Raw genomic sequence first — 27,056 nt, 5'->3', positions numbered from 1 at the left:
TTGTGTTATTAGCAATAGTGAAAACAATGGCCACTGTTAGTATTTACTATATGCTAAATATGTTAGTATTTACAATGCCAGGAACTTGCTGTTAGAGTATATAGGTTTAAACTTATACAAAGTCTTCATTTCATGTTTGTTTATCTGGGGTTTCTGAGCACTCATCCCTACTATCTCCTGGTGTTCCAGAATCAGTGTATAAAATCATTCCCTTTCTAAGCATGTCACAGAAGAGGAATGACAGAATACCTTTGCAGCAGAGGCGATCATATGCTATGATGTTTCTAAAGTGCCAGAGTTGAGTAAGAGTCACAGATTTTTCTCAGTTATTTGCAGAGAAAACGTTGCCTTTAGCATAGCAACAGACTGTCAGCTAATCCGAATCCTCACAAGCTGTTTCTATGATGCTCTTTCCCAAAGGCCAGGCAGGCAACATTCTGGGGTCCCCAGATCAGAAGAAAAGTGGGGAAGATGCTATGGGAGATGTCTGTGCCCTAAAGCACTGTGACAGATTGTACCTTCCCTTGTGGAGGCTTACTTATTTGTGCCCTAACTTCGGATAAGTTCAGTTTGCATCTTGAAGACTATCTTAATAGTGCACTAAAAGCTGGCCTGCAATTTGCCAGTAGAAATCGGGAGACTTCATTTGTTCTAAGATAAAGAGAATTTCCATGAGTTAGAGTCTGCTAAGGTCCAGTATCCACGTTTCTGTAGTTTTTATTGTACTATATGTTAAGGCCTGGATGACAACACCAGGTGCATCTCAGGGCACAATGGCAGTAAAGGGACCCACCATGGGAGATTCATAGCTTTATATTGAGGCATCAGGGCATATCCCAGGCAAAGGGGTATATAAAGCCAAGATTAGTCATTTGCCACATTTCCTTTGGTGCCTAAATAAACAATAAAAATAAATGGCATGCATTGTAAACACTCCTCACTCTCATCCTCACATCCCCTCCCATATCTCATGCTTTTGTATTTACTGATAAAATGTTCTTTTCCTATAGCATTTTAGAGTTACTATTGATTTGTTCAAAAAGTAAGATTGAACCTGGAAGATTAGATGACCTCATTCCATTAAGAAATAAATGTCCTTTGAGGCAGCAACTAATGCCAGGACCCTAGTAAGCCATTCAGAGAAGATAATTCACCTTTGCTGTTGTAACCCAAATTTTGATTCCAAGATGTTTCATTTGGAATGGATGTTAATCCTCTTATTTGACCATTTAAGCACAAGAAAGGATGAAAAAATACAAAAGAAATATAAATGGCAACAATAACTTCCATCAGTTTTTACCTTTCTAAAATAATGTACGAACAGTCTCCAAAGACCAAAGACAAAAATGTTATTGTCTATTGTCTTTATTTGCTTTTTCTAGTCTATACCGCATGTGGCTTAAAATAAAATAGGCCAAAATTGTAAATATAATATTTGCATCAAAATGTCAAAGAATTCAGCATTGCAAGCACTAAAGTTAAGGGAAAAAATCTTTATTTCGTTTATTTCAGGAGTTAATATTTCAGACTCTGCTTGAAAAATGAATGTTTAATTTCCTCATAGTTGTTATTTAAACATATCTTAATATTCCTATAACTCTTTCAGCAATATTTATAGCATTAAAAACTTCTTCCCCCATTTATCTCCCTTCCTTCAAAATTCCGTAGTGCTATACAACACCAGTTGTGTGTTATTTCTTATGCCCAACCATCTCTAAAGTAACTGCTGGTGACCTTCAAGCTATTATCCATATAAAATACAACATTTTATCCTGGTATGATTTATGGGATACTGGTGTTTGTTTACCCATCTTGTCTGAGCAACCACATAGACCATAGTAAAATACAGACACACAATTTCATTTATGCCAGGAAGATAAAATGCTTCCTCCCAGAGCTGCCATAGGACAAGGTGACAATTACACACTTTTCTTCTGATCATATGTAGTAGGCATGAGGGAGTTAGAGAATCATCCCAGCTCTGCTACCATTTAGACAGGTCGCCTAATCCCTTTGAGCTTCAGCAGTCCCTCCAGTGTAAAATTCTCCACCTGTAAGTAGGGTGGCCCATCTCGACAAGTAGTCATAACGCAGAAGTCAAACAGCATCTGCCAGGAAACAAATATTAGTGAGCAAGAGCTCTCATCCTACTATAACAAACCCCTGTTTTGTATCTAGTCTGTAAAACAATCTGAAAGACTCATTTGGACAACTAACAATTTGCTCTCATTTTGGCTTAGAGCTTTGGTCAAATCTTTGTCTAAAATATAATTAATATTCTCCAACACATTCTACATATGACAGGAGATATCTCTGACTATTTTCTCCAAATATTTTATAAAAGTGTTGATCAAAGACCCTAGATTTGTGTGCCTTAAATATTAAGGCACAATACTTAATGTTAAATATTAACATTCTGGAATCACTGTGGAAACCAGATGAAGATGAAAGCAGTGCAGGCTTTGTAGTAGCCGATTCCCATTCTGAAGACACCGCATGGGAAGCAGAGAAGAGTGGTTGCCTCGGGTTTTTCTCCTCCTTGGAATATGTGATGAACTCCTCGTGGACACCAGCGCTCACAGCATGAACACCAGCACAGCAGGCCCTCCGAATGAGCCTCCCTTTCTATTTCAGGGTCAGCGCCGGCCTTTGCCCACCAGCCCTCACTCCCCTGTGTTTTCATGCCAGGTCATCTCTCCCTGCTGCCTTGTTTTACCATGTTCTTCCTTTCAGAGATCAACAACAAGATGCTCTATTATGGAGAGGAGCTGGAACTTAGCCCCGAGGAAATCTCTGAGAAACTGGTGTTGGCCCAGAAGATGCTAGAGGAGATTAGACGCCGGCAGCCGTTCCTCAACCAGCGGGAGCTTGTGGATGAGGAGGCAGATGAGGCCCATGAACGTAGGTGTACTCACCTGGTACCTGACCCAACACACGTCTGCTCTCTTTGTAGGTCCAGAAGAGGACACCAAGCTGCAGAGCAACATTTAGTCAAAGCAACCAGTTCCCAATATTCAGAGCTATGTAGAATTTAGACATGGCCTCGGTGAATCATTCAGGACAATTGACTTTATGATTTTTAGATTCAGGCCCAACTTTGAGTCCTTGAGAAACAGCTGAGATCTCATAAGGAATCTACAGCACTTGGTGAAAACATGTAAGACAGGAGAAGAAATGCTAAGGGGAACCAATTCCCAGAACTACATTAAGAGAAATTTTATTGAGAAGGCAGAAATGCCACCAGCCCAGCAACATTCATGAATGACTTTTAATAGCTTTTAACCATCCATGGAAATTTAACATTTCCTTTAATGAGGAATGTAGGCACCAAACCACAGTAGTGTATTGAATCTATGTCTTGGTCACTGTATCAGTTACCAGTTACTAAATAACAATCCACCCCAAACATACTCATTTCAAACAATGACCATTTATTTGCTCATAATATCATGAGTTGGCAATTTGGGCTGGACTCAAACTGGATGCTCATCTCTGCTCCATGTACTATGGCTGAGCTTACTCCTGTGTCTGGGCTGGCCGGGGATGCTGGGCCTCTCCCTCCATGCAGGGTCACACCTCAAGGAGGTGAGCCCAGGCTTGTTCACATGGCGGCAGCCTTCTGAGAGGGCAGGGATGGAAAGCACAAGGTCCCTTGAGACTTAGGTTTGGAACTCAACAATGTCACATCCATTCTCTTGGTCAAGATCAGCCCAGATTCAAGGGCAGGGGAAATAAACTTCACTCTTGATGGGAAGAGATGCAAGGAATTTGCATTCATTCTAATTTATACAATCAACAAAAGAAATTGTGGATTCACACATCACAGTTTAGCTGTTGATGATATCTCACAACACTGTTTAAATTAATTCATCAATAACTTAAAATTATGGTGGTTACTAGATTCACCTCTGGATCTTGTTACTTATTGCTTTAATAAAGAAGCATATATATTATACTACCAATTCAGTATTTTAAATTAAAAAAATTTATTTATTGGTATGTAATATTTTACAAATTTATGGGGTATATGTGGTATTTTGTTACATACATAGAATACGCAATGATCAAGTCAGGGTATTTGAGGTGTGCATCATTTGAGTATTTATCATTTCTATGTGTTGGGAACTGTTCAAGTCCTCTCTTCTCACTACTTTGAAATAGATAATACCTGTTGTTACCAGTTTGGTTTTTTAAACATATTGGTCTCCTTTGAGTCCTATATGTTATATTGTATGCATTTTAAAACATATTGTAAGAAGGGTCTGAAAGCTTCACTAGACTGCAAAGGGACCAATGGCACAAAAAGGGCTAAAGGACACTAGGTCCTTTTCCTACAATTGTCACTATCGACTTTTGCTAACAATTATTGTGGATAGCATGTAGGAAGAACATTATTGACATAAAGGGTTTTTTTTGTTTTGTTTTGTTTTTTTGAGACAGAGTCTTGCTCTGTTGCCTGGGCTAGAGTGCCGTGGCATCAGCCCTGCTCACTGCAACCTCAAACTCCTGGGCTCAAGCAATCCTCCTGCCTCAGCCTCCCAGTTAGCTGGGACTACAGGCATGCGCCACCATGCCCAGCTAATTTTTTCTGTATATATTCTTAGTTGTCCAGATAATTTGTTTCTATTTTTAGTAGAGACGGTGTCTCACTCTTGCTCAGGCTGGTCTCGAACTCCTGACCTTGAGCGATTCGCCTGCCTCGGCCTCCCAGAGTGCTAGGATTACAGGCATGAGCCACCGCGCCCGGCCGACATAAAGGTTTATTATGGTAGCAAATGTATAAAGTCTTAGAAACAATAACACCCAAAGAAAAACCTCAGGCCCCAATTCTGGGTCTGGGTGAGGACGACACTCAGGGAAGCTGGGGCTCCGACGTCACTGCCAGGTGCTCCCAAGGTCCTCGCCCACTGTGGACTTTAACAAGACTGCCCTGGGGAAACGCGACCAGGTACGTCTCCCACTTAGCCTCCTGCCACCTAGTGAATGCATTTTCAACCCTTTTCTTTACTCAGCCTTGAACTTGTGTCTTCTGCTCACGGTGAAGAAAGAAAATACAAAACCTCAATATTCCCTGATAGACTAATATTCCCTGAAGAAAAGCAGAATTAAGGCACATAGTCAACTCACATGCCTTAGAGCAGAGAATAAAGGACGTATACAGAGTTTAAGCATCTCATATCACTGCCATTTAATTTTTATTCCACCCAAGATCATGGTTTTGGTCTCCCCTAAAAAAGCTAGCTAAAAAATGGTTGCCTGGAGAAAATACAGAAAATGAGTGGTAATGAACATCTTTCTGCCTTACTATTGACAAGATAATTTTGATTATTTTTTAATAGTAAATACTGTAGTAGATCTCGGTCCCCTTTACATGGTAAAATTATTAGTAACCTAGGTTATGATCCGCAGAGTATAATGACATGGTCTGCACATAAAACATAATCTCTACAGGAAAACTAATCAAACCTTTCTCCTAACTGACTGCTATTCAAGGGCTGCCAAAGCCTACAAAATAGCGTTTTTTACTTCAAATGTCAAACGTGGGGCTATTTTTGTGAACAACAGTTTCAGTCTCAATTGGTAAAGAAGGCATGGCCTGAGGATTTTGCAAGTTTGCTGAATGCGGGAGGAACGGGGAGAGGCGGGAGAGGCGCACACTGAGCTCTGTCTCCGTTTCTTCCCAGTGCTGAGCCAGGCTGAGAGCTGGCAGCGGCTGTACAATGACACTCGCTCTCTGTTCCCTGTCGTCCTGGAGCAGCTGGACGACTACAACGCTAAGTTGTCAGACCTCCAGGAGTCGCTTGACCAGGCCCTTGACCGTGTCACGGATGCTGAAGACATGAACAGGGCCACGGCAGCCAGGCAGCGGGACTACGAGGTACCGAGGGCACTAACCGTAAATGCATTTCAGGCACAAAGTGAATTTCCACCAAGAAGGGGCAGATGATGTCAATTTTTTAAAATATTGGTGTATTTAAATATTCATATTTTTTAAATATTGGTATATTTTTTGCTGCTCTAAATTACTAATATAAGTGCGTATCCCTAAAATCAACTTGAAAGTATGATAATTGTTCAGCTCTTGGTTTGCTAAGAATGCAGTTGTTCTCATGCTTGTGTCTGTGTGTGTGGATGGGTTGCCCTTGCAGGTGGGTGAGCAATGTGCACTGAGAGCGCTAAAACACCAAAGGAGCCCAGAACCATGTGTTCTGGGCATGTGTAATTTTTGGAAAGACATATTACACATGGTATGTTTGGAAAGCACTATAAGCAAATCTCCCAGCCTGGCTGGTCAGCAGCTGCAGAGATAGGGAGACTAAGCCAAGGCTATGCAAATACAAAAAGGCAAAGAAAATTCCCAGACACGGCCATGGCTTGCAAAGGCAGTCATCCTGTGGGGCCAGAATCCGTGCATGCCCACACCCAGAGGGCTGAGAACCAGTAGTGGTCACATGTCCGCTCCAAGTGATGCATGTGCTCACAACAACCTCCACGGAGAGGGGTCCCCTTCCGACAGAACGACACGTGCATGTTTCTACATATTTACAAAGATTAAGGTGAAAAAATTTTGAACAAATAGGATGCAACTATGAGTAAACTCAGGGATCCAAAAGGTCAGGGAATATTGTCTTCTTCATCTTTTAATTCTCAAACATTTAGCACAATGCCTGGCACAAAGTAACAGCTCAGTAAATGTGTTGATTTAATGAAAACCTGAAGGACTTTCCAATTTGAGGATCCTGTAGTTTTGTCAGATTGTGCCCAAGTTTATTGAAGATCTATTTTCAATGCTGAGTAATAAGTGATTCTTCTTATCCTGAGAGGTTCAAGCCCATAACCCTAGCCTGGGGAATACCACTTTCTATTCCCAAGGGAGGACTTAGAGCCTTTAAGTAAGAGAAAACAACACCGCAATCAGATGCAGACCCAGAAGCATGTTCAGTACTGAGAGCCCTGGAGTGAGAAGTGGACCTGCCACGCCAAACCAATCCTGGTAGGACAAAGGCAAACAGTGGCATGCAGGAGACCCCAGCAGACCACAGCTGTCTCCTTAGTCACAGAAAGTAAGGTTTATTACTGAGAAAAAAAGCGAGATCTATTGCTACTAGTAATGGTAAACTGTATGTGGTTCTCATTTTATATTCTAAGTTGTTAATATCAGCAAAGTGCTTTGTCTTCTTCATACATCTGTGCTAGAGAACACATGCAACACTTCATATTGTGTATTAACATGATCAGTTCTCTATTAATTTATTTTTGGGAATGGATCTTGTTGTCAAAGGTCCTTTGTAAAGTCTGTGATGAGGAAGGGTAAGACACAATCAGTGAACTGAGAATCAAAGTATCTGCATAGGCACAAACCAGCTGATTTGCTAGTGGCTCGTCAATGTCAGTGTGTCTGTCAGGACACATTGGACTTTGTAAATGTAACAAGCAGTGGAAAGTGCTGCCTGTATGAACGGACTTCAGTTCTAAAAGTGAATGATTGCCAAAATAGCTTTTCATTAAATGCTTCTTATGCACAATTTTTTAAAAACCTCATGCATGTGGATACCAGGAATTTGGCATTTTAGTGATTCAGACAGATGGTAGGCCTCATTTTAGCTTTGCTAAACAAACTCTTCTACTTAAGTACAAATGGACAGCATGAGCAATATTTCAGGAAGAGGAAGAGCATAGCATGGAGGCATTTTAAAGCCCTGCTCAGTCTCGGTTCTCCTTCCTCTTCCTGCCCTTCAGCGCTGGCATTAGCCACAGTTGCACCCCTTTGCCCTCATCTCCTCCCTCAGTGATTTCACCAATCTCACTGCTTCGGTCCTTGAGAGGGATTTGCATGTCTGCATCCTTATTCATAACCAAGCCCACAGCACCACTTTCATACTAGTGTCTGTCTGCAGGAATAGCCACGTAGCTGTGCCCTGCTATTACCTGCTAAAAATCAACTCTTCTCCCTCCAATTTCCCTTCCTAATTTTCCCATTCCTGTCCAGGGGTCTCTTCTCCCAAGTCCCAGGCTCTAAGTCAGCCCCTCCTCCCTGGCAGTCTGTAAGCAGTGATTACTCCAGCCCTTTGTACCTCACTTGGGGACATTTGGTCTGCCTCCTGCCTAGGCTCCTGGCCTCCCTCTTCTTCAGATTACTGCTAGATTGATTCCAAGGTGTCTGTCTAATTGTACAGAAACTATATAATCAACCTTCATTAAAAGGCTTCTGTGGCTTCCTACTTAAGAAAGGTAAATTGCCCAGACATCCATGGTGTGAGCTCACACACTGTTCCAGTGATATTTCTTGACTTCCCTGCAAAACCTGCTTCCCATCCACTGGAGACCAAGCACTTCCTCTTTCCTTTGCTGTTAGTGTGTCCTTTGCTCATCTCTCTCACCTATGCTTAATTCTGCCTAGCCTTTAAGCTAGGTTAAATGTCTCCCTCCGTGGAGTGCCTCACCTACTCATTTGAATCCAGTGCTTCTTACATTGCTGCAGTCTTAGATCCTTTTGAGGATTCAATGAAAACTGGAGAATGAACACACACACACACACACCCCTGCCATGAGAAAAATGTGCACTTATTCATAAGTACAAAGTTGACAAACCCCAGGTTAAGAACCCTGAGCACCAGAAAGAGTCCCGCCCTCTACACTGGTGCAGCCGTCAGTTGTACCCCTTGAATGATCACCAGCCTTCATCACACTTAGCATATATTCTTCTACCTTCCAGTCTAGGAGGCATTTTAAATTGCTGAATGCATAGTTGTGTATCGTGTGTGTGTGTATGTGTGTGTGTGTGTTATGGTATGCATCTAGTCTATCCCCACTAGTCTGTAAGCATCAAAAGGGCAGCACTCCTGCCTTGCACAAATTATATCTTTATAGCACCAAACATAATATCTTGCATTTGTTACATTTGTTCATGAACAGACAAATGCATAGAGCACTCTCAAGTAATACAGAAATGATTTGTGCATACTGGTTATTCTTAATTACAAACACTCTTATTTATTTCACATTAACTTAGACCTCTAAATTACTAAACACTACTATTATTCTTTTGTATACTTTTGCATATTTAAATGTCATGAAACTTTAATTCCTTCCAAAAAAATTTAAAACCCAACCTTTTATTTATTTAGTAGTCTTTCCTACAACAAATTGATTTGATGAGTCTGACTTTATTGGAACTTGACTCTGTGTTTTAGAAAGCAAACTGAAGTGTTTTAAGTTTGAATTTCACTATTAGACCTACAGCGTGGGCTAGCAAAGAATAACACCAAAATTTCAGTCTTTATACAAAGCCAAAAAAATACCCACATAGGTTAATCACTTTGATGTGTGCAAACAGTAGCCAAACAACTAATAATTACATTATTTATTTTATCATCTTACTCCTAACTCCAAAAAGTAACAGAATGATAAAAAATGTTTATCACACGAACATAAGATTCTGTATGTTATAAGTAGGTAAAATACTCTTTCGAAAAGCACCATTTGGGGGTTCTCATGATCCAACTCTGCCTTCCTAGCACTGTTCCTATCCTTTTTTAAAAAAAATCAGGAAATTGTTTTAGTTTTTGCATATATTATAGATACTGAGACATTGCTGAATAGTGCTAATTATGTCATTTTCATAATTATTAGTTTCAAAATTTTCTTTTATTCAAGTTGACCACATTCCTGTGAGAACATCATTTCTTTGTTTCAAAGCTAATTTAATTCATCTCTAATGCAGTATATAAGTGGGAGAAACCCATTAACTTGAGGCATATCATTTTCCATTGACTGCAGATAAGCTTATCCCACAGTGCTGTATGGACACAGCTTTGAAGTTTGACTCTGACTTGAAGGTGTCAGCATTGTTCTCTGACAGCAACCCAGATGCGAGAGCTCACAGAAGGGGTTATAGCTCAGACCCTGTAAAAGGAAAACATTTCTGTGAGAGCTAAATAGTACCAACTTTTTTTAATCTCCCTTCCTTTACATACTTTAATACACATATTTTACAGTCTTGCTTTTAGGCAGAGCTTTATAAATACCTTTCCTTATAGAAATAAAAATCATTGGTTCTAGACACAGTGCATTAGGCTTGATGGATATTGAGAGAAAGTTGATTTTTTTTTTTTTTTTTTTTGAGACAGAGTGTTGCTTTGTTGCCCGGGCTAGAGTGAGTGCCTTGGCATCAGCCTAGCTCACAGCAACCTCAAACTCCTGGGCTTAAGCGATCCTACTGCCTCAGCCTCCCGAGTAGCTGGGACTACAGGCATGCACCACCTTGCCCGGCTAAATTTTCTATATATATTTTAGTTGGCCAGATAATTTCTTTCTATTTTTAGTAGAGACAGGGTCTCGCTCTTGCTCAGGCTGGTCTTGAACTCCTGAGCTCAAACAATCCGCCCGCCTCGGCCTCCCAGAGTGCTAGGATTACAGGCGTGAGCCACCGCGCCCGGCCTGGAAATTGATTTTTTTTATGTTCTTGCATTAAAGGGATGTTCAAATGTGATTCTTTTCTGTCTGTAGACCTACATCTACCCTGGTAGCAATGTATTTGGAGAAGATGTGTTTCATTCTTCCTTTCTGCTAAACTGAGAAGGAATGCAGCGAGTAAGAAAGGCCATTAAGAAGAACTTAGAAAGTTTTAAAAATATTTCCTTCTATATCTAGGTTTCTATAATTATTTCTATGATATCCTAAATTACACAATAACATACATTTCAACTCTAACTTAAATTACTATTTCTAAAGGAATTTTAGCTCATTTTTTACTCAAATTGTGAAATGGCTTTTACTTTTCCCTCCTAACATTTCATTCTGTTACTTTCAAACTCTGAACTCATTTGAAGCCCCATAATATTTCTTCAGAATCACAGCATCCCTGTCTCAAGAACCCAAAAGTGAAGGTAAAAATTAAAGAATTCACAAAAAATATTTATTAATCCATGGGCAATTTCCTTCCTCAAAAAGTTTGAGCATCTAACATCAACAGCTCAGAGTGGTATGAAGCAAGATCATGATTTTATGCTTTGATAATAAGGCCATTTTTAATTTTCAAAAGGACATTAATATTATTCTTTGTATATTCTATTCCTGTCCAGATGGGCTATTTGTGCCAGGGCCAAAGTTGGCGCATGAAAATGTTTTTATTTAATTCATTTTCCAATTACTGCAAATATAGAGCCTATGTTCAATCCTGTCTCCATAGCCCCCTTTACATAATGGAAAAAAGAGTCAAACGACCTCTCTAAAGTGCTCTCTTTGAGATGCTGATGTTATAAGGAGTAGTCCTAACTAAGTGCTTTGATTCTCCCCAGGTACTTATTTTAATATTATCTCCATATTATAAATGAAAAGCCGAGCACCAGACCGGCAGCATTACCCAAAGGCTCATAGCAAAGATGGAGCTGGGATATGAACCCAAATTTGTCTGAGTCCAAAGACAGCAAGTTGACAGTTCCTGCTCCCCCTGATGCTGTCCCCAAAGACACACTCTCTTTCTCTCGCCCTTGCTCTTCCCTCCTGCAGAAACAGCATGAGAGAGTGCGGGAACAAATGGAAGCGGTGAACACTTCTCTGCGTGCATCTGCGGACTCCCTGGCAATGCCTCGTCTGACGATTTCGGAACTTGACGGTATAATAAAGGTAAGGACCCTCGTGACTTGTTCAGGTTCATATTTCTAGCAGGTTTGAATAGTCTCACAGAAGAACAAATTCAATTTAAATATATCCAGTGATGATCAGGTGTTATAAAAATGAAATCAGGTGACTGAGTTTTTCAGTTTTTTGCACGGTACGGTGGCCACTAGCCACATGACTATTTAAACTTAAATTACTTAAAATTAAATAAATTTAAAAATGTATTTTGAGTCGCTTTAGCCACATTTCAAGTCCTCAGTGGCCACATACGGCTAGCAGCTACTATATTCAACAACACAGATATCATCACAGAAGATTCTATAGAAAACGCTGATCTAGATCCATCTTAGTCACTCTGTACTCATAAAGCTGTGTGTTTAATAAATCTGGCATTCAAAATCAATAAAAGCCACATCTTTTTAAAAGGAGAAGTTTCCCAATAAGATGCAGTGAAGCAAACCATCATGAAATCACTCTTAGCTCATTTTTATTACTTGTCAAGGTTATTACTTTAAGGTCATCTGATCACTGTCTCATTCTGTGACTATTTAGGCACCAAGCTTCCCGTCTTCCTTTCCATCTCAACCTCCATCACTGTCCTTGGTGACATCAAAATCTATATGGATGAGCCCCCCAACTCTCTGACCTCCAGCCCCTTGAACTTCTCCTCTCCAGCCAGCCTTTCCTCCAGTCCACCTCTGTTATCCCTCCCGTGGCCATACCCAGATCTTGTTGTCAATAGCACTACCTCCTCCCAAATCCCGCTTCAAGCACCTCCTTCCCTGTGCACCGTCCTATCTCACTTACTCTAGAATGCCCACTCCAACCATTCTCTGGCCACATGAAACCTCCTCTGCCTCATTTACCCTAGCCCTCTCCTATCCTCTTTTCTCTCCTTGAGCAGCTAAAACTATCCATATAATCATTCTTTGAAAACACCCTTCACTTTCACAAGTACCTGTTCCCCTGTTGTACTCACCTGAGAATGCTAACTCTGTAGCCCCAGTAACCCAGATATCCCTGACATCATGGCTGTACCAAAGCAGCTGAATGCGACTGCTGGGAACCCCCTTACCCTTCCATCAGTTCTGGCTGGTGACTTGCTTCATGCTTCACTGAAAAATTAGAAACAAAAAGAAGAGAGTTCGCCTCATCCTTCCTCATCCTCAAATCTACCAACCCACCTGCCTCTGCGTCCACTCCTCTACCTCCCCTCCTGTTACAAGTGGCCTTCTCCTGCCCGATCCCTCCACCTGGGCTCGGAATCCCTTTCTTCCTCACCTTGAAAACAGAGCTACAGGATTTCTCCACTGAAACTGTGCCCTCTTTCTTTTGCAGCAACCAATTTTTACTCTACTGAATCATTGTTGACATAAAAACAAGCTCTAATATCTCCTATCTTTTAATAATCAAATGAGAAAAAGACGCTTTTTAAAAAATTTTGTTTAAAAACTTAAATCCTCTCTAACGTCTGCCCCGTGACTCTGCTCAGCTTCACACAGAATGTCTCGAGTCATTACAGTTACTGTGTCCATCCCCAGCCCCAGCTCTCTGCTGTCCTCGGCCCATTCTGAATAGTATTCCATCCCCCTCCTCTGAGACTGTCCCTGTCCAGGTCACTAGCGACCCCCAACCCCCGTGCAACCAAAACTGCACAGAGAGAGAACCCTGTCTCTCCTGGGCTTTCTCAGCCTCCACACAGCTCCCTTAGCCGTCCTCCTTCTTTAGCCCTTGGGGCACTCTCATCCTGGCTTCTGTCACCTGCTTCTCTCCCTCTCTCACTCCACCCAGCCTCCTTCGCTAACTTCCCCTCTGCACATCCTCTCCATGGTAAGTGTTTTAGATTCTGCATGCCACGTACAACCACAGTCTCTTATTCTTCTTTTCCATTTGTTTTTTTTTTTTTTACAACCCTTCAAAAATATAAAAAATGTTCTTAGCTCAGGGCTGTATCAAAACAAGCTTTGAGCTGTACTTGGCCCTGGGCCATGTTGATCCCTGCTCTGGTTAATGAGTGGCTCTGTGCTCAGTCCTGGGCCCTGTTTTCTACTTATACTCTCTCCTTAGTTGATCTCATTGAATCCCCTGGCTTTAAAGAACAATTATCCACTGGCTATTCCACAATGTATACCTCCAGCTCTGACACTTCCACAGAGTTCCAAACTCCTATATCCACAAACTTATGTGAAGAAAAGGAAAAAAAAATTACACAAATTCTTATGTGACATTTTCAAGTCAGAACTCACTGTGATGTGTAACAATAATTTCATTTACCATGTAATAGACATATCAAACTTAACGTGTTCTGAATAAAACCCTGCACTTTCCCCCAGTCTGCCTCACCTCAGTAAATGGCATTACCCAATTGCTGAAATCAAAACCCCAGAGTCAGTCTCAATTGCCCCTTTTTCCTCATCCCCAAGATGAATCCCGACCACTTCCCTCGTCTCTACTGCCACCCATTAGTCCAGTGGCCTCATCTCCAGTGTGCACTGCCCCAGGAGCCTCCTGACTGATCCATTTGCCCAACTCTTGTGCTTTGAGACTCGTTCTCTATGCATTAGCAGAATAATCTTTTAAACACATGATGGGATTACATTACTTCTACCACACAAAGCCCCCAATGACAAAGTAAGAAACAAGCTAATTTTATTGTTGCCCATGAGACCCTAAGTGGCCTGGTTCAACCCCCCTCTCTCACCTCATGCCCTACTCTCTTCCTCATTCAGTACCCTCCAGCCCACTAAACTCCTCTCTGTTTTGCAAACACACTATACTTTTTCCTGCCTCAGGACCTTTGCATCTGCTATCCTCAGAGCTTCACAAGACTGGTGTCCTTATGACCATTCAATCCAAATGAACCCCTTACTCTCAACCACTCTCCATCCCATCCCACTTGTTGTATTTTATTCAAAGTATCTTTTACTCTCTGAAATCAGCTTATTCACTTATTTGATCACTTATTTATTATCTATATCTGCCCACTAAATTGTAAATTCCTTGAAAATAGAGGCTGATAATAGGTATTCCATATCCTAAATGAGTACCTAGCACATAGTAGACACATAGTGAATATTGGTGAATGAATTAATGAGTAAAAGTGGAAGGTCTAAGGTATTTTTTTCTGTTTATACAATTAAAAACAATTTTTTCCAAAGTATTATTTCCCAGATGACCAACCAAATGTCCAGAGGCTTAATACTGTCTCCATAAAAATAAACCCTATGTGCTAGGAACTGTGCCACATTCTAGGAATACAAAAATGAGTTAAACTCAGTTTCTGCCTCCTAGTATTGTGTGATCTAATGGGTTAAATAATCATGTAAAATGATTACAATAATGTGGTACATGAATAAGAGAAATATATGCCAACACTTAAATTCATCCTGAAGAGGTTAAGGATGGCTACATAAAGGAAGTGATATTTGAGCTTATTTGGAAGGATGAGTAGAACTTTTCCAGATATATCAGGCAGAAAAGAAAAGCAAATTATTCCAGACATGGAAAATATTATGGACAAAGTCACAGGGACTAGAAAAAAATATGAAGCATTAAAATAATGCTCAGTCAGTCAAGGTTGCACCATGGAATACAGTGGCATGAGAGTGGTGAGAATGAAATTGATGACAGAGGAGGGTCAGTTGATGACGCCATCCTTAGGAATTAGATTTATCCCTACAAAGCAATTCGCTGATTCTGAGAAGAGAGATAACATGATCAGATTTGCTTAATAGAAAGATCTCCTTTCCTGCAGGATGATGGCAGGTGGGTTAGAATACTGAAAGACTGGGCTCAGAGAGAGAAGTGAGAGCACTCAGAGGAGAGGAAAGGGCTAGGAGTCCAACCATGAGGAACACCAACTTTTAAGGTCTCTTTCCTGGTCAGGGAAAGAGAAGACCCAGGAGACAGCAGAATCACAGAGGCTAGGAAAAGAAAGAGCTTTAAGCAAAGACAGTGACCAGCATTGTCACAAACCAGAGGTAGATCCAGTAAATAAAGATGGGAAAATGTCAAATGGATCTGGCAATTTGGGGTCAGGTGTTGGGGATCTTGGCAAGAACTATTTCTGCAAAGTGCACTGTCAAAGCAAAAGAAAAAGCTATTATAGATGGGAATCTAGAGTCAAAGGACAGGCTTTGTTTGTTTTTAACAGGAGACACTTGGGTGTGTTGATATCTGAGAAGAGTCAGTAGCTAGCGAGCAAGAAGAACAGAAAATGGGGCCACTGAGAAAATGGGGGAGTATGCCTGATACAGAAAAGGAGCACTTTTTCCTCTTAAAATGAGAGAAAAATATATATATAGGCATGACTATAAGTAAGTGTATAGGGTTAGTGGAGAATGGCTGGGGGATGGTAGCAAAAAGCTGGGGAAATTCCTGTTTATTGGTGTTGAAGTCTCTGAGGGGTCCACCAATAAATAGCGCCCCTTTCCAGAACCCAAGTTCTAAACAAATCAAAACATAAATAAGATAATAAATATGGAGACCAAGAATGTCACCTTATTTCTGATGCAGCTACAGTGAAGTTATGGCACTAGGGCTCTTAGCCGAGTGGGTTGCTGATACCCAGTCCCAGAATTAGGCAGCTGTACCCACCCTGAGAGGCAACACTGGAGGTTCTGCCCAAAATGGCTTTCATATGGAGACACACAGGAAAACTCACTTTCTGCTGGCAGCTTGCTCTCAACAGGAAGTGTGGAGTTGAGCAAAGCCTGTATGTACAGTTATTCTTCCCAAATTTATCAGTCGAATAAATCACCACCACCCCTCTTAGGAGCAGAGTGAGGAAAGAGGTGGAGAGGGATGGAGTTTCACTACTTGAGCTCCCTTCATAGGGAGGAAACATCAGGGGTGTAGAAGAAACATTCCCTGCTAACAGTTAGTTTATGTCTTCCAAATAAAAAAGAAAAGAAAGTGATCTGTTTAGAATCAGAAGAGGGTGGGGGGAAGGAAATATCATTGGCTTGGGAATGATGGCAGGGTTTAGAATCACTATTTGGGTGACTAGGAAAGCACATCTCTGTTCAGCATGGAGGGCTGAACCAAGGCTGGAAGTCATAGGTTTGCCGGTGCATCCATCTACATAGTTGTGTGACCCTTAGCTGAGATCATAGGTCTGTGATTAGATTGAAATCCACAGGACATCATGTTACAAGATGAGCTTCAGGAAGGAAGTAGTTAACCATGTAAAATGTAGCTGAGAGGTCAGATAAGATGAGAACTGTGTGATGCCCATTGGATTTAGTAACTTAGATGTCATTAAGTGAACTTCTGTTTTGCTGGGGTGATGAGGTACAAACCGGACTGGAATAGGTGAAAATGGTGAATAGAAAGTGAGAACATAGAGAAAACATATATAAACAACTTTCTCTTTTAAAAAAATATTTTGCTATGAAAAGCAGTACAGTAACATTAGAAATTGTTGTTCAGTTTCATTTTGTTTTTAGATCTGAAATGACAGAGTATGTATAAATGCTAGAAAAGCGATCAATAGAAAAGAAGGAGTTGAAGATGCAGGAGAAATAGATAAATACCTACTTATAGTATTTTAGACTTATGTGGGCCTGTTCTGAAATTTACTGAACTTCATAATAAGGAAGAATAGAGATTATCTTTTGGTGCTCCCTACGAAAAATGTTTTAAGTTCTTCTAAATTCAATTCATTTTTAAAAATTTTTTTTCCTTAGAATGCATCAGGGATTTATGCAGAAATAGATGGAGCCAAAAATGAACTACAAGGAAAACTATCTAACTTAAGTAACCTCAGCCATGATTTAGTCCAAGAAGCTGTTGATCATGCACAGAACCTTCAACAAGAAGCTGATGAATTGAGCAGGTAATATCCTGGTTTTAGAAATGCAAATATTATACATGGGCTGAATAAAATATTTTTATTCAATTCCACGTGCCAGAATTACTAGGATACAATCTTAGCAGATTGGTTAGGGTTGGGTTTGTTGATTTGTTGATTTGTTTGTTGGTTGTTCCCTCTCAGAATCAATCATTATTTGTTGCAATGGTTTTGGGGAAACAGTTTTTTGATTTTAAAAAATATGTCATATTAGAGGCCTGTGTTCTTGGGGTGAGGGCTCTGTTTCACAATTACTAGGATGACCTAAGGCATTTGGATTAGGGGCAAAACTCCTGCATAAAATATCATTGAATAAATCAAATCCTTTTACAAAAATCACCTATTTATTTCATAGACAGCATTAGCTTTCCACACCCAAGTGTCTTAAGGAAAGCAGATTGGGAGTTGGCACTATAACTGACTTCTGGTAAATACTCTAGTCACTCTGCAGTGCTCAGCAGGAACTATTTGATTTCAACACCTGTTAAGAGAAAATCAATTGACACTTTTCCTCGCAGCATCTAGCAGAGAGTCATGCACCCCTTGGGCACTCAATTAATGTTAATTGAAATGTACTGAAAAATTGGAATTGAATTCATGACCCTGAAATAATAGGTAAATAATGAGATCACTACAAAGACTACAGAACAGTCAGTTTGAAACAAGGACCAGTAAAGGTTATGAATAAAATAAGAGCCAATATTAACTTCTGTTCAAAACATAAATCATCTTTTTATTTCTGATTGCCAAAATTTTCAAATACTCTTCTAAATCTACTGAGAAGAGGGACAGAGAGAGAGAGACGGGAAGAAAGAGAAAGAGGTCACATAAAGTCTTGGTGTGTAAGATAGTGCTATATCCAGCTCAGTGGCCCTAGGAAATGTGCTTTTGGTGAAGGCAATAAACTGGAGCTTAGATAAAGTACTGTTTTTGATAAGATACTATATTGCTGGAATATTGTTTTTGAGATCTACTGTATGGCTCTCTTCATCATTCTTTTGTCATTTTAGTAACTGCATCAAGATTAGGGTCCCAAAACATAACTCCGGCAAATGCCACTCTGCAACAAGCAATGCTCTAGCATGATTCTCCCAGAGAAGTTACTACATGCCTTACGTGAAACATGATCAAAAACATCAATCACTCTGAAGTCCCTTTTGGGCTTAGACTATTTCTGACTAAATATATTCATAGAAACATTCAAATTTATAGACATCTTCCCTTTAAAATGTGAATATTCTTTAACATCTGTCTGGTATACACAATGATTTGCATGCTGTGCTCAAACAAAGACTTGATTCATTAAGACGCTTCCATTTCAAAAGCACATCTTTATTTTGAATATTTAGACAGTACTTGTTTTATGCCCAGTAATAAATACAAAGTAATAAAGGCTTTGTTTTAAGCTCTTTGGCATATCTTACCGCCCTAGCCAGCAAAATTTTAAAATATTAATAAATATTTGTAACATTTTGTTTCTTTTAGCCCTTTCTTTTAAAACTTTTTTGTCTATCTTCCTCAGATTTTACTCTCTGAGCCATTTCTAAGAAGAAGGGGTTGTGGGGAGGAACAAATAGCAAGTGTCTGGATTAGAATCCCCTCTACGGAGCAGAGCTGCACTGGGACTCTGTGGGCTCTGGGCACTTTTGCCTGGATGGGCCCCTTTTTCCATTAAAAAAAATTAAAAACTTTATTTCATGTTTGCATTGGTTTAAAGACTAACATAAGGATTATTATTGTCCTCATTTTTTCTTCTGATTTAAAAAAAATGAATTGAAAACATTTCTGTGAGTCCCTAGTGTGCGGAATGGCTAAATCAGCCCTGCTGCAAAGGAGGTAGAATAATGAGAGACTTGGGCAGAAGAGACGGAAGTAGCCGAGGGCGCACACAGGAAGTTGCTGAGCCTGGGAGAGCTTGCAGGGACTGCGGCTGGGAGGGGAAGGCTGAGAAACTGAGCTTGGCAGCCAGAGGGAACCAGGGTGGGCTCTGCAATGGCATATACTGGGTCACAGAGGACCTTCCAGAGGTTACTGATGAATGAGGTGATACTAGTCATCAATGTTTGGGACTGAGAAAAAAAACAAAGAACTGGTGGATTTAAGACTGAACAAAGTTAAGACAAAGGATTTAGATGAACTGTGAAAGGAGAGGTAGATTTTATAGTATAGAGGAAGAAGTAGCCTTTGTCAATAAAACAAATCGTGTGGATACACGTAGAGTTTGAAGTTCCGATTCAGGAAATAGTTTAAGTACAATCATAAGCCCTGTTGTTTACCGGATGCAGACACAGGATTCCGAGCATTTATGTATTTGGTCCGTGTCATACTCACATCGGTCCTCGGAGGCACATGCCGTGATCAGCCCCCGTGTGCGGGAGTGCCCAGTGCATGCTGGGTACTCAGGAAATGTTCTGTGAACCCTACACAGTCCAGAGGGGCAGAGGCAGAGACCATGGGTGGAAGGGCAGGGGGAGGGTGGGCTGGGGGGGGCTGTATGCTCACAGGACGCAGTCAGGCCACAGGAGTGCCACAAACCTTAACAATGCGTGCCCTGGCCACATGCACCCTCTCTGAGAGCCTGGGCCTCCTTTAGGGAGAGGGAATAACAAGGCTGATTTGGGTAAGTAGTAGGTGACGATGACCATGGGTTCATTCCTCTGCCTGACCCCTACCGCATTAAACAAATGCTCTCTCAAGGGGGTGCAGAAGGCTGTTCTCAAATCATTAGGCCCTTTTCCTTCAGCTACTGCCAGGCAGGCAGCTGCCATGGAGCTAAAATGGAGTGAAGTCTTGGGGACAGCAGAGGCAGAGGAATGCAGAGAAGATGTGACCCTAAAAAGGGTGGCTCAGGAAAACCTTGCCAAGCCAGGCGACTTTGAATAATAGAATAGAAGCCTCTGTGATCCTGGAAGTGTTCGGATCAAGCCCTAAAAATGGCCCCTTCTCCCAAGGAGGTTAGAAGGAGAAATAAAGACAAGTTTGTTTATTAACAGAAATTTGCACAGTGCAGATATGAATGGGCTGGTACAGAAGGCTTTGGATGCATCAAATGTCTATGAAAATATTGTCAATTATGTTAGTGAAGCCAATGAAACAGCAGAATTCGCTTTGAACGTCACTGACCGAATCTATGACGTGAGTATTCCCTATTTGAAAGTTCATTTGTATGTTGTCATTTCCCACTTTATGCCTTTTCTGTTGTCTGATGTCCTCTCTTGAGCTTCCCAGTGTAAAATACAAATGGCAGAAAGGCCAGGGGAACTAAGGAAAGACCATTTTACTTATGCCATGAAGGTTTTAGTTTGTATAAGTTCTTCAAGATGTGTTATAGTCCAGTCAGCAAATGCCAGTTCCTTTGACAGCTTTTTTTAGCCAAAGTCCCTGAAGAAAAACATATTTATGACTAGTTCCTGCTGATAAAGTAGATGCTTTATGCATCCATTCAGATTTTTTTCAACTCAAAATTATTTACTAAACAGCTTCTATGTGACAAGCACTTTGGCAGGACCTTGGCCAGGATACAGTGTTCTAAGTTCACTAAATTTTCCTGAAGAAAACATTTATCTTGAAAACGCCAAAGTTTTTATCTTCTCATTTTCACATTTGATCTGGATTTTGAGCTATGAAAATGAAACTATGAATTTTGCTTGGTGTTTAGCAGATAAACTGTGTCACTTAAATCCTAAAAATATGAAAAGCTGATTTCTTCTGCTGTCATTTTTACTCTCTCCACCCGATTCCTTTGTAGGCTGTGAGTGGGATTGATACTCAAATCATTTACCATAAAGATGAAAGCGAAAACCTCCTCAATCAAGCCAGAGAACTGCAAGCAAGGGCAGATTCTAGTAAATATCTTCACTTTCCTGTCTTCCTTCTGATTTATAGCTGTTGCCCTCCTCTCGTACATGTAGACAGAGTTCCAAAATCTAGGATTAAAAATTAAGTAATATTACAATGAATAATATATCAATAGTCCCTGCTCAGAGTCAAGTTATAAAAAAGCAAAGATTTTAAAATCAATTGTGATTAAAAAAAAAAACCTTCCATGTAGTGAAACTATATGAAAACATATATTTATGGTGGATATTCTTGCTAATCAAATAGACTGATTAATAGAAACTTATCATAAATGCCAATTTTTAAGGAGAAAATACTATAAAATACACTTAACACTAAAACTATATTGCCCGTAATTTCATCCCTCTTGAACAATTCAGAAGATCCTTTAAAATTTTTACCACAAAGGAATGGGCCATCACTGTGAGAGTCAGTTAGGATGACAGGGTACCACAAAGCCATCTGGTTATTTGTACTTTCTTGTAGTTTGTGTTCTATACAGTTTACTGTATTTAGGACAAACATAATGACCATATGGAAAGAAGTACTTCCAAAGACCAGTGTTTGCATCTGCTAAAGCATGCACATCCAAGTGTGGGAGAGGAATGGAAAAATAAAAGTGAAATCATGTTAGTCAATTTTGAATCTTGTAAGTTACCCTTAAAAACAATGGAATGGACTGAGAATTTCACTAAACATTACTCATCTCTGAGGTAATGAAATAATTTCTTAAGATATTTGAGCATTGACTAATGAGGTTGGAAATTCATTATCCAGCTAACTTCTAACTACCAACTAGAAACAAAGGCCAAGTTTGAAACTGGAAACTTTACACAGTTTTATCAAAGCAATTAATCTCAAGTCTAACAGTGCATTCTCCTTTTTTCATTTTGCTAAGAGCCACTATATAGAAAATAAATGCACTTTGTTTTTCATGTTATTCATATGCAGAGTACTTAACTATTTAATTATCTTGCAACTGTTATTTTCTTTTACTGAGTAAGCAAAGGTGAGAAAAAGTGCTAAATTTTTCTGTTCTAAGTAATCTGTTATGTAAGTCTAATTAATTTATTATATGAGTCTAGTCCTAACCATACTCTTTGGAAAATAATTAGAATATTAGCAGTAAAGAATTAGAATATAAATAGTAAAATATTTCTAAGTAAACATTGCTGTATCTATGTATAGCTTTTGTTTCTTGTGTTGTGAAGACCCCTAACAAATTCTGGTCTAGCATATTCTGGGTAGATGCCATGACTTAAATATTTTATTCTTCTGGATAATTTGTAATGTATTTTCTCAATCCTGTCATTATTGAGTTATCGAACCTCAAGAAAGCAACTTTTCTATTCCAGGAATGACATCCCTTCAAAGTTTCATGCTTTATGTCTAATAAATCTCTCTACATCAGCCTCTCTGACTATTTTGCAGATCTGGTTTCAGGTTTTCAAATTAAATCATAGTCATGTACTGAATTACATTATCATTTCAGATTATTGTCTCTTCATTTACAAATGACTTTCAATGCTTAGTAATCTTTATTTCCCAGCTTTCCTTTTCTTCATCATCTGTATCAAACAGTTAACAATCTATAATAATCTCAGGAAGCTGCATTTTAAAAGAATATTCTACTTCATTTGCAAAATGAAAAATGTTTATGTAAGATCATAAGTTCCATATAGGACACACTTTTCATGAAACATTTCTTCTTATAAACATTGAACCCGAAATAGATTTTCTTTTTCCTATTTTTATCAAGACCTCCAAATACAGAGTTAAATATATTCATTCTCAGTATCTCAGCCAGTGTTTTTTGCAGTCACAAGACCCTAAAATAAGAGCAAAAACATTGTAACACAATATTTGAAAACTGAAACTAGAAAGAGGGACTTGGGGGTGCAACAAAACTACAAAGCATGGTTAAGTTTCTCTTTGAATTTTGGAAAATTCTCCAACTACCCAGAGGGAACAAGAAAGAAGTGCTTGTACTTGGTTATACTGTACTTGGTGACAATGTCGACTAAGTCCCCCCATTAAATAGCCATTATATAGACATATGGGAGAAAAGATAACAGCAAACCAAGCACACCAAGACACTATAATAGAAAAGAGAAAGTGCACCATGGGAAGGTGTATATTTACGAGCTCATTGCAGAGAAAGAGAAGAATATAATGAGAAGTGATAAAATTATTTTGCTGTTTGTCAAGAAACATAAGATTCTCAATGTTTTGGAAGCAAATTAAGCACAAGCAGAAACAAAGCACAAACAAAAGCATTACTGGCTGATATTATTAATGTATCATGACCTGTTGGGATTTGCTCAAAGATAACCGAAGTTTAGGAACTGTTCCACAAGCACAATTTCAAGAATAATTTTGTAAGAAAAAGGCTATTTATCAAAACTGATACAAAAAGAATAGAAAATCTGATAAAATGTTCTGTAAGAACATATGTATGTGTAATAAATTTAACCATGAATTAAACCCTTTTCACAAAAGAAATCTCAAAGCTCAGATGGCTTTCCCAGTGAATTCTTCCAAACATTTAAAGAAGAAATAACACCACTCTTACACAAACTCTTACAGAAAATAGAAGATAAGAAAGCACTCTCCAAGTTGTTTTATGAAGCCAACAAAACTGAGACACCAAAATCAGATAAGGACTTATAAAAAAGGAAAATTATAAGCTAAATTCTCTCATAAATAAAGATGCAAAAATCCTAATCAAGATACTAGCAAATCAAATCTAGTATGCATAGAAATAGCAATATATGATGACCAAATTGAGTTTATTACAGGATTTCAAGGATAGTTGAACATTTAAAATATCAATTATAATTCACCACATTTAAAGAATGTAGGAGAAATTCATATGATCATCTCACTACATGCGGGAAAATCATTTAACAAAACTCAATACCTATTCATGACTTAAAAAAACTCTTAGGAAACTAGGAATAGATGAAAACTTTCATAATCTAATAAAGAATAATAAAATAATACCCAGCAAACATATTAATACTGAAATATTGAAAGCTTCCCCACTAAGATTGGAAACAAGACAAGGATACCCCACATTACCAACTCAATGTGTAAAAATTCAGTTTAATTCTATACACAACAATGGGAAATTAGGTTTTTAAAATAATAGCATTTGCAATAACGTCAAATATATAGGAATAAATCTGATGAAAGATGCTAAGATTGCTACAGATAAAACTATAATATACCGCTAAAAGAAATTAAAGAAGATCTAAATAAATGGAGATCTAAATTGAGATCTAAAGAAGAATAAATAAATACCATATTCCTTGAGTGGAAGATTCAAATTTATAAAAATGATAATTCTCCCAAATTTATTTATAGATTCAATACAGTATCAATTAAAATACCAGAAATAAATAAATATATATATATATATATATATATACACACACACACACACAGAGGATGATTCTAGAATTTCTATGGAAATGAGAGGAAAAAGCCAAGAATAGCTAAGACAATCTTGAAGAATAAAAACAAAGGTGAAAGACTTAAACTGTGGTGTCAAGACTTATTGTAACTCTATAGAGATTAAGACAAAGATATCAAAGATTATAATACTGTATCATCTTTTTTAAATAAAGTTTGAAAACAGACACAACTAACAGATGGAGATAAAATTCAGACTTCAGAAGTGGTCATCTTTGGGTAATCATAGGGCCCTCCCTAAGGAGCTTCAAGAGTGCTAATAAGTTTCTATTTTCTTGTTCTGGGTGCTGGTTACATTTTGTATTCACTTTGTGAAAATGTATCAAGCTGTGCATGTGTAATGGCTGCCTTTTCTAGATGTATGCTACATATCAATTAAAACTTTATCAAAACAAGAAAAAATTATTCTCATATAACCAGTCATCATCCTATAAATAGATTTTTTTCTTTTTGGGTCTTTACCAATTGTGCTGCTAGGTCTTATTACTCACAGCAATGCTACATTTTTCAATCAAAGAAATTAATCATTACTGCATCCTAAGTCATTCCTAAGCAGTGTTACAGGTTTCCTGCAATCTTGCACCTCTGATTTTAAATGCTACTTTCCAGAACTAATGACCTATGTTCAGAGTATTCAGAATATTGCAGGTGACTCTATGTTACAAATCAGAATTTTGCTTGTTAAAATGGAGACTTTTTGAGGCATCTTGGCCCTATTGGTACTCTTTTCTACTGCTTCTCCGCAGGCAATGAGGAGGCAGTGGCTGACACCAGCAGGCGTGTGGGTGGAGCCCTGGCAAGGAAGAGTGCCCTTAAGAACAGACTCAGTGATGCTGTTAAGCAACTGCAAGCAGCAGAGAGAGGTAAGAAGCACAAAGAGAGCTTCAGTCTCATCCGTTGGTTCACTGGTGTGTACGATAAACCTTTGAGAAAGGAATAGATGGTTTCTTACTTGTTTTTTTTTTAATAAATAAATGGGTTTTTTTGATGACAAAAGAACCTATGTTCATCACCCTAAAAAAGAAGTTCTACAAAATAAAAAGAAGAAAGTAAATATAAAAGCTATAATCACACCACCTAGCATTGACCTTTAAATTTGAGAGCATTTTCTTCCAGTCTTTCGTGTGTGTGTGTGTGTGTTTTAATGGGATCATGCTGTTTATACTGTTTGGTAACAGCTTTCTTATGAACATCCTTCCTCGTTAACAACATGCCCTAATTTGGTTATTGGATTTCTTTGGCCCCAACTATAAACAGCTTCCCTCTGTTACACGTCAAATCATTCTTATATAAAGCAGGGAGACCAACGAGCCCAAATAGAGAAACAAGAGCACTCGTCTTGCCTAATCTGGGCCTGCTGTGGTATCTTAGAAGGATGTGATTGGCAGGAGATGTGCCTTCCTCAGCACAGTGAAAGTTAAAACACTGCTGCTGAATATGGGTGTTTTACTAAAAGGAGCAAACCCTAGTAGCTACAGTACTACAGTACACCAATGCTCTGGCCATTGGTCATTCACTCAGAAGCCTCATCATCAGAGCTACTGGTTGTTGGTGTTTAGTGTGTGCGGGGCGCTGGGCTAAGTGTTCAACGTGCCTTAATCTCGGAGGGATAAGTATCACTCGCATTTAGGCTGATGTGAACTCTGAGACTTGTCAACATTAGGGAATTGGCTCCAACAGGTGCAGCTAGAAAGAAGCAGATCCAGGATTCAAACCAGCATTCATCAGAATCCAGAGCATATGAGGCTGAGTGAAATGTTTCCTCACTTTAGAAAAAGTTATGACATCACCTAAGTGATTTCTGATTTTTTTTATTATAGAAGTAATACATGATCCTTATAGAAAAATTAGAAAATACAGAGAAAAAAAAAAGAAGAAAAATCACCTATAATTCCATTACCTAGACAAAATTTTTTGTTGTGAACTTACATTATTTTTATTTTAAATATGTGATTTTTAGCAAAAATGGGATTTCACTAATGATACTCTTTTGAAACTTGCTTTTCTCATTAAAAAATACCTTTCCTTATCAACTTCTGTACAATAGCATCATTTTTATGGCAAAAGTGTTCCACAAGAATTCTTTTTCACAAAGAAAGTGATATTTACAATGAATTTCAGACACAAACCTCTTATGAGCTAAAATCTCACATGCATTTTTTATGGCTGTCTCACAAGATCACTAACCTGAGGAAATACTATTACTCTTTTTTTTTTAATTTGCCTCCTAATTTGAAAACATTTTAAGTGAGCCACATGGTTTTAATAAGAC

The 27,056-nt window shown here is 38.9% G+C and overlaps 1 protein-coding gene across 3 annotated transcripts in view; it reads left to right on the top strand.

Annotated features, from left to right (window-relative positions):
- LAMA4 (laminin subunit alpha 4) overlaps positions 1-27,056 on the top strand; it is a 132,887-nt gene that overhangs the window by 67,392 nt on the left and 38,439 nt on the right. For all 3 annotated transcript variants that reach the window (XM_045544208.1, XM_045544209.1, XM_045544207.1), the window contains exons 11-17: positions 2,734-2,901; positions 5,685-5,878; positions 11,512-11,628; positions 17,310-17,458; positions 20,467-20,608; positions 21,222-21,318; positions 25,531-25,647. In XM_045544208.1, the coding sequence (XP_045400164.1) occupies positions 2,734-2,901; positions 5,685-5,878; positions 11,512-11,628; positions 17,310-17,458; positions 20,467-20,608; positions 21,222-21,318; positions 25,531-25,647 (984 nt within the window). The remainder of the gene's footprint in view (positions 1-2,733; positions 2,902-5,684; positions 5,879-11,511; positions 11,629-17,309; positions 17,459-20,466; positions 20,609-21,221; positions 21,319-25,530; positions 25,648-27,056) is intronic.

The sequence above is a fragment of the Lemur catta genome, chromosome 2, assembly GCF_020740605.2.
Source record: "Lemur catta isolate mLemCat1 chromosome 2, mLemCat1.pri, whole genome shotgun sequence".
Taxonomy (NCBI): Eukaryota; Metazoa; Chordata; class Mammalia; order Primates; family Lemuridae; genus Lemur; species Lemur catta.
The sequence above is the reverse complement of the archived record's forward strand: the minus strand, read 5'-3'. Positions and strand labels throughout refer to the sequence as shown.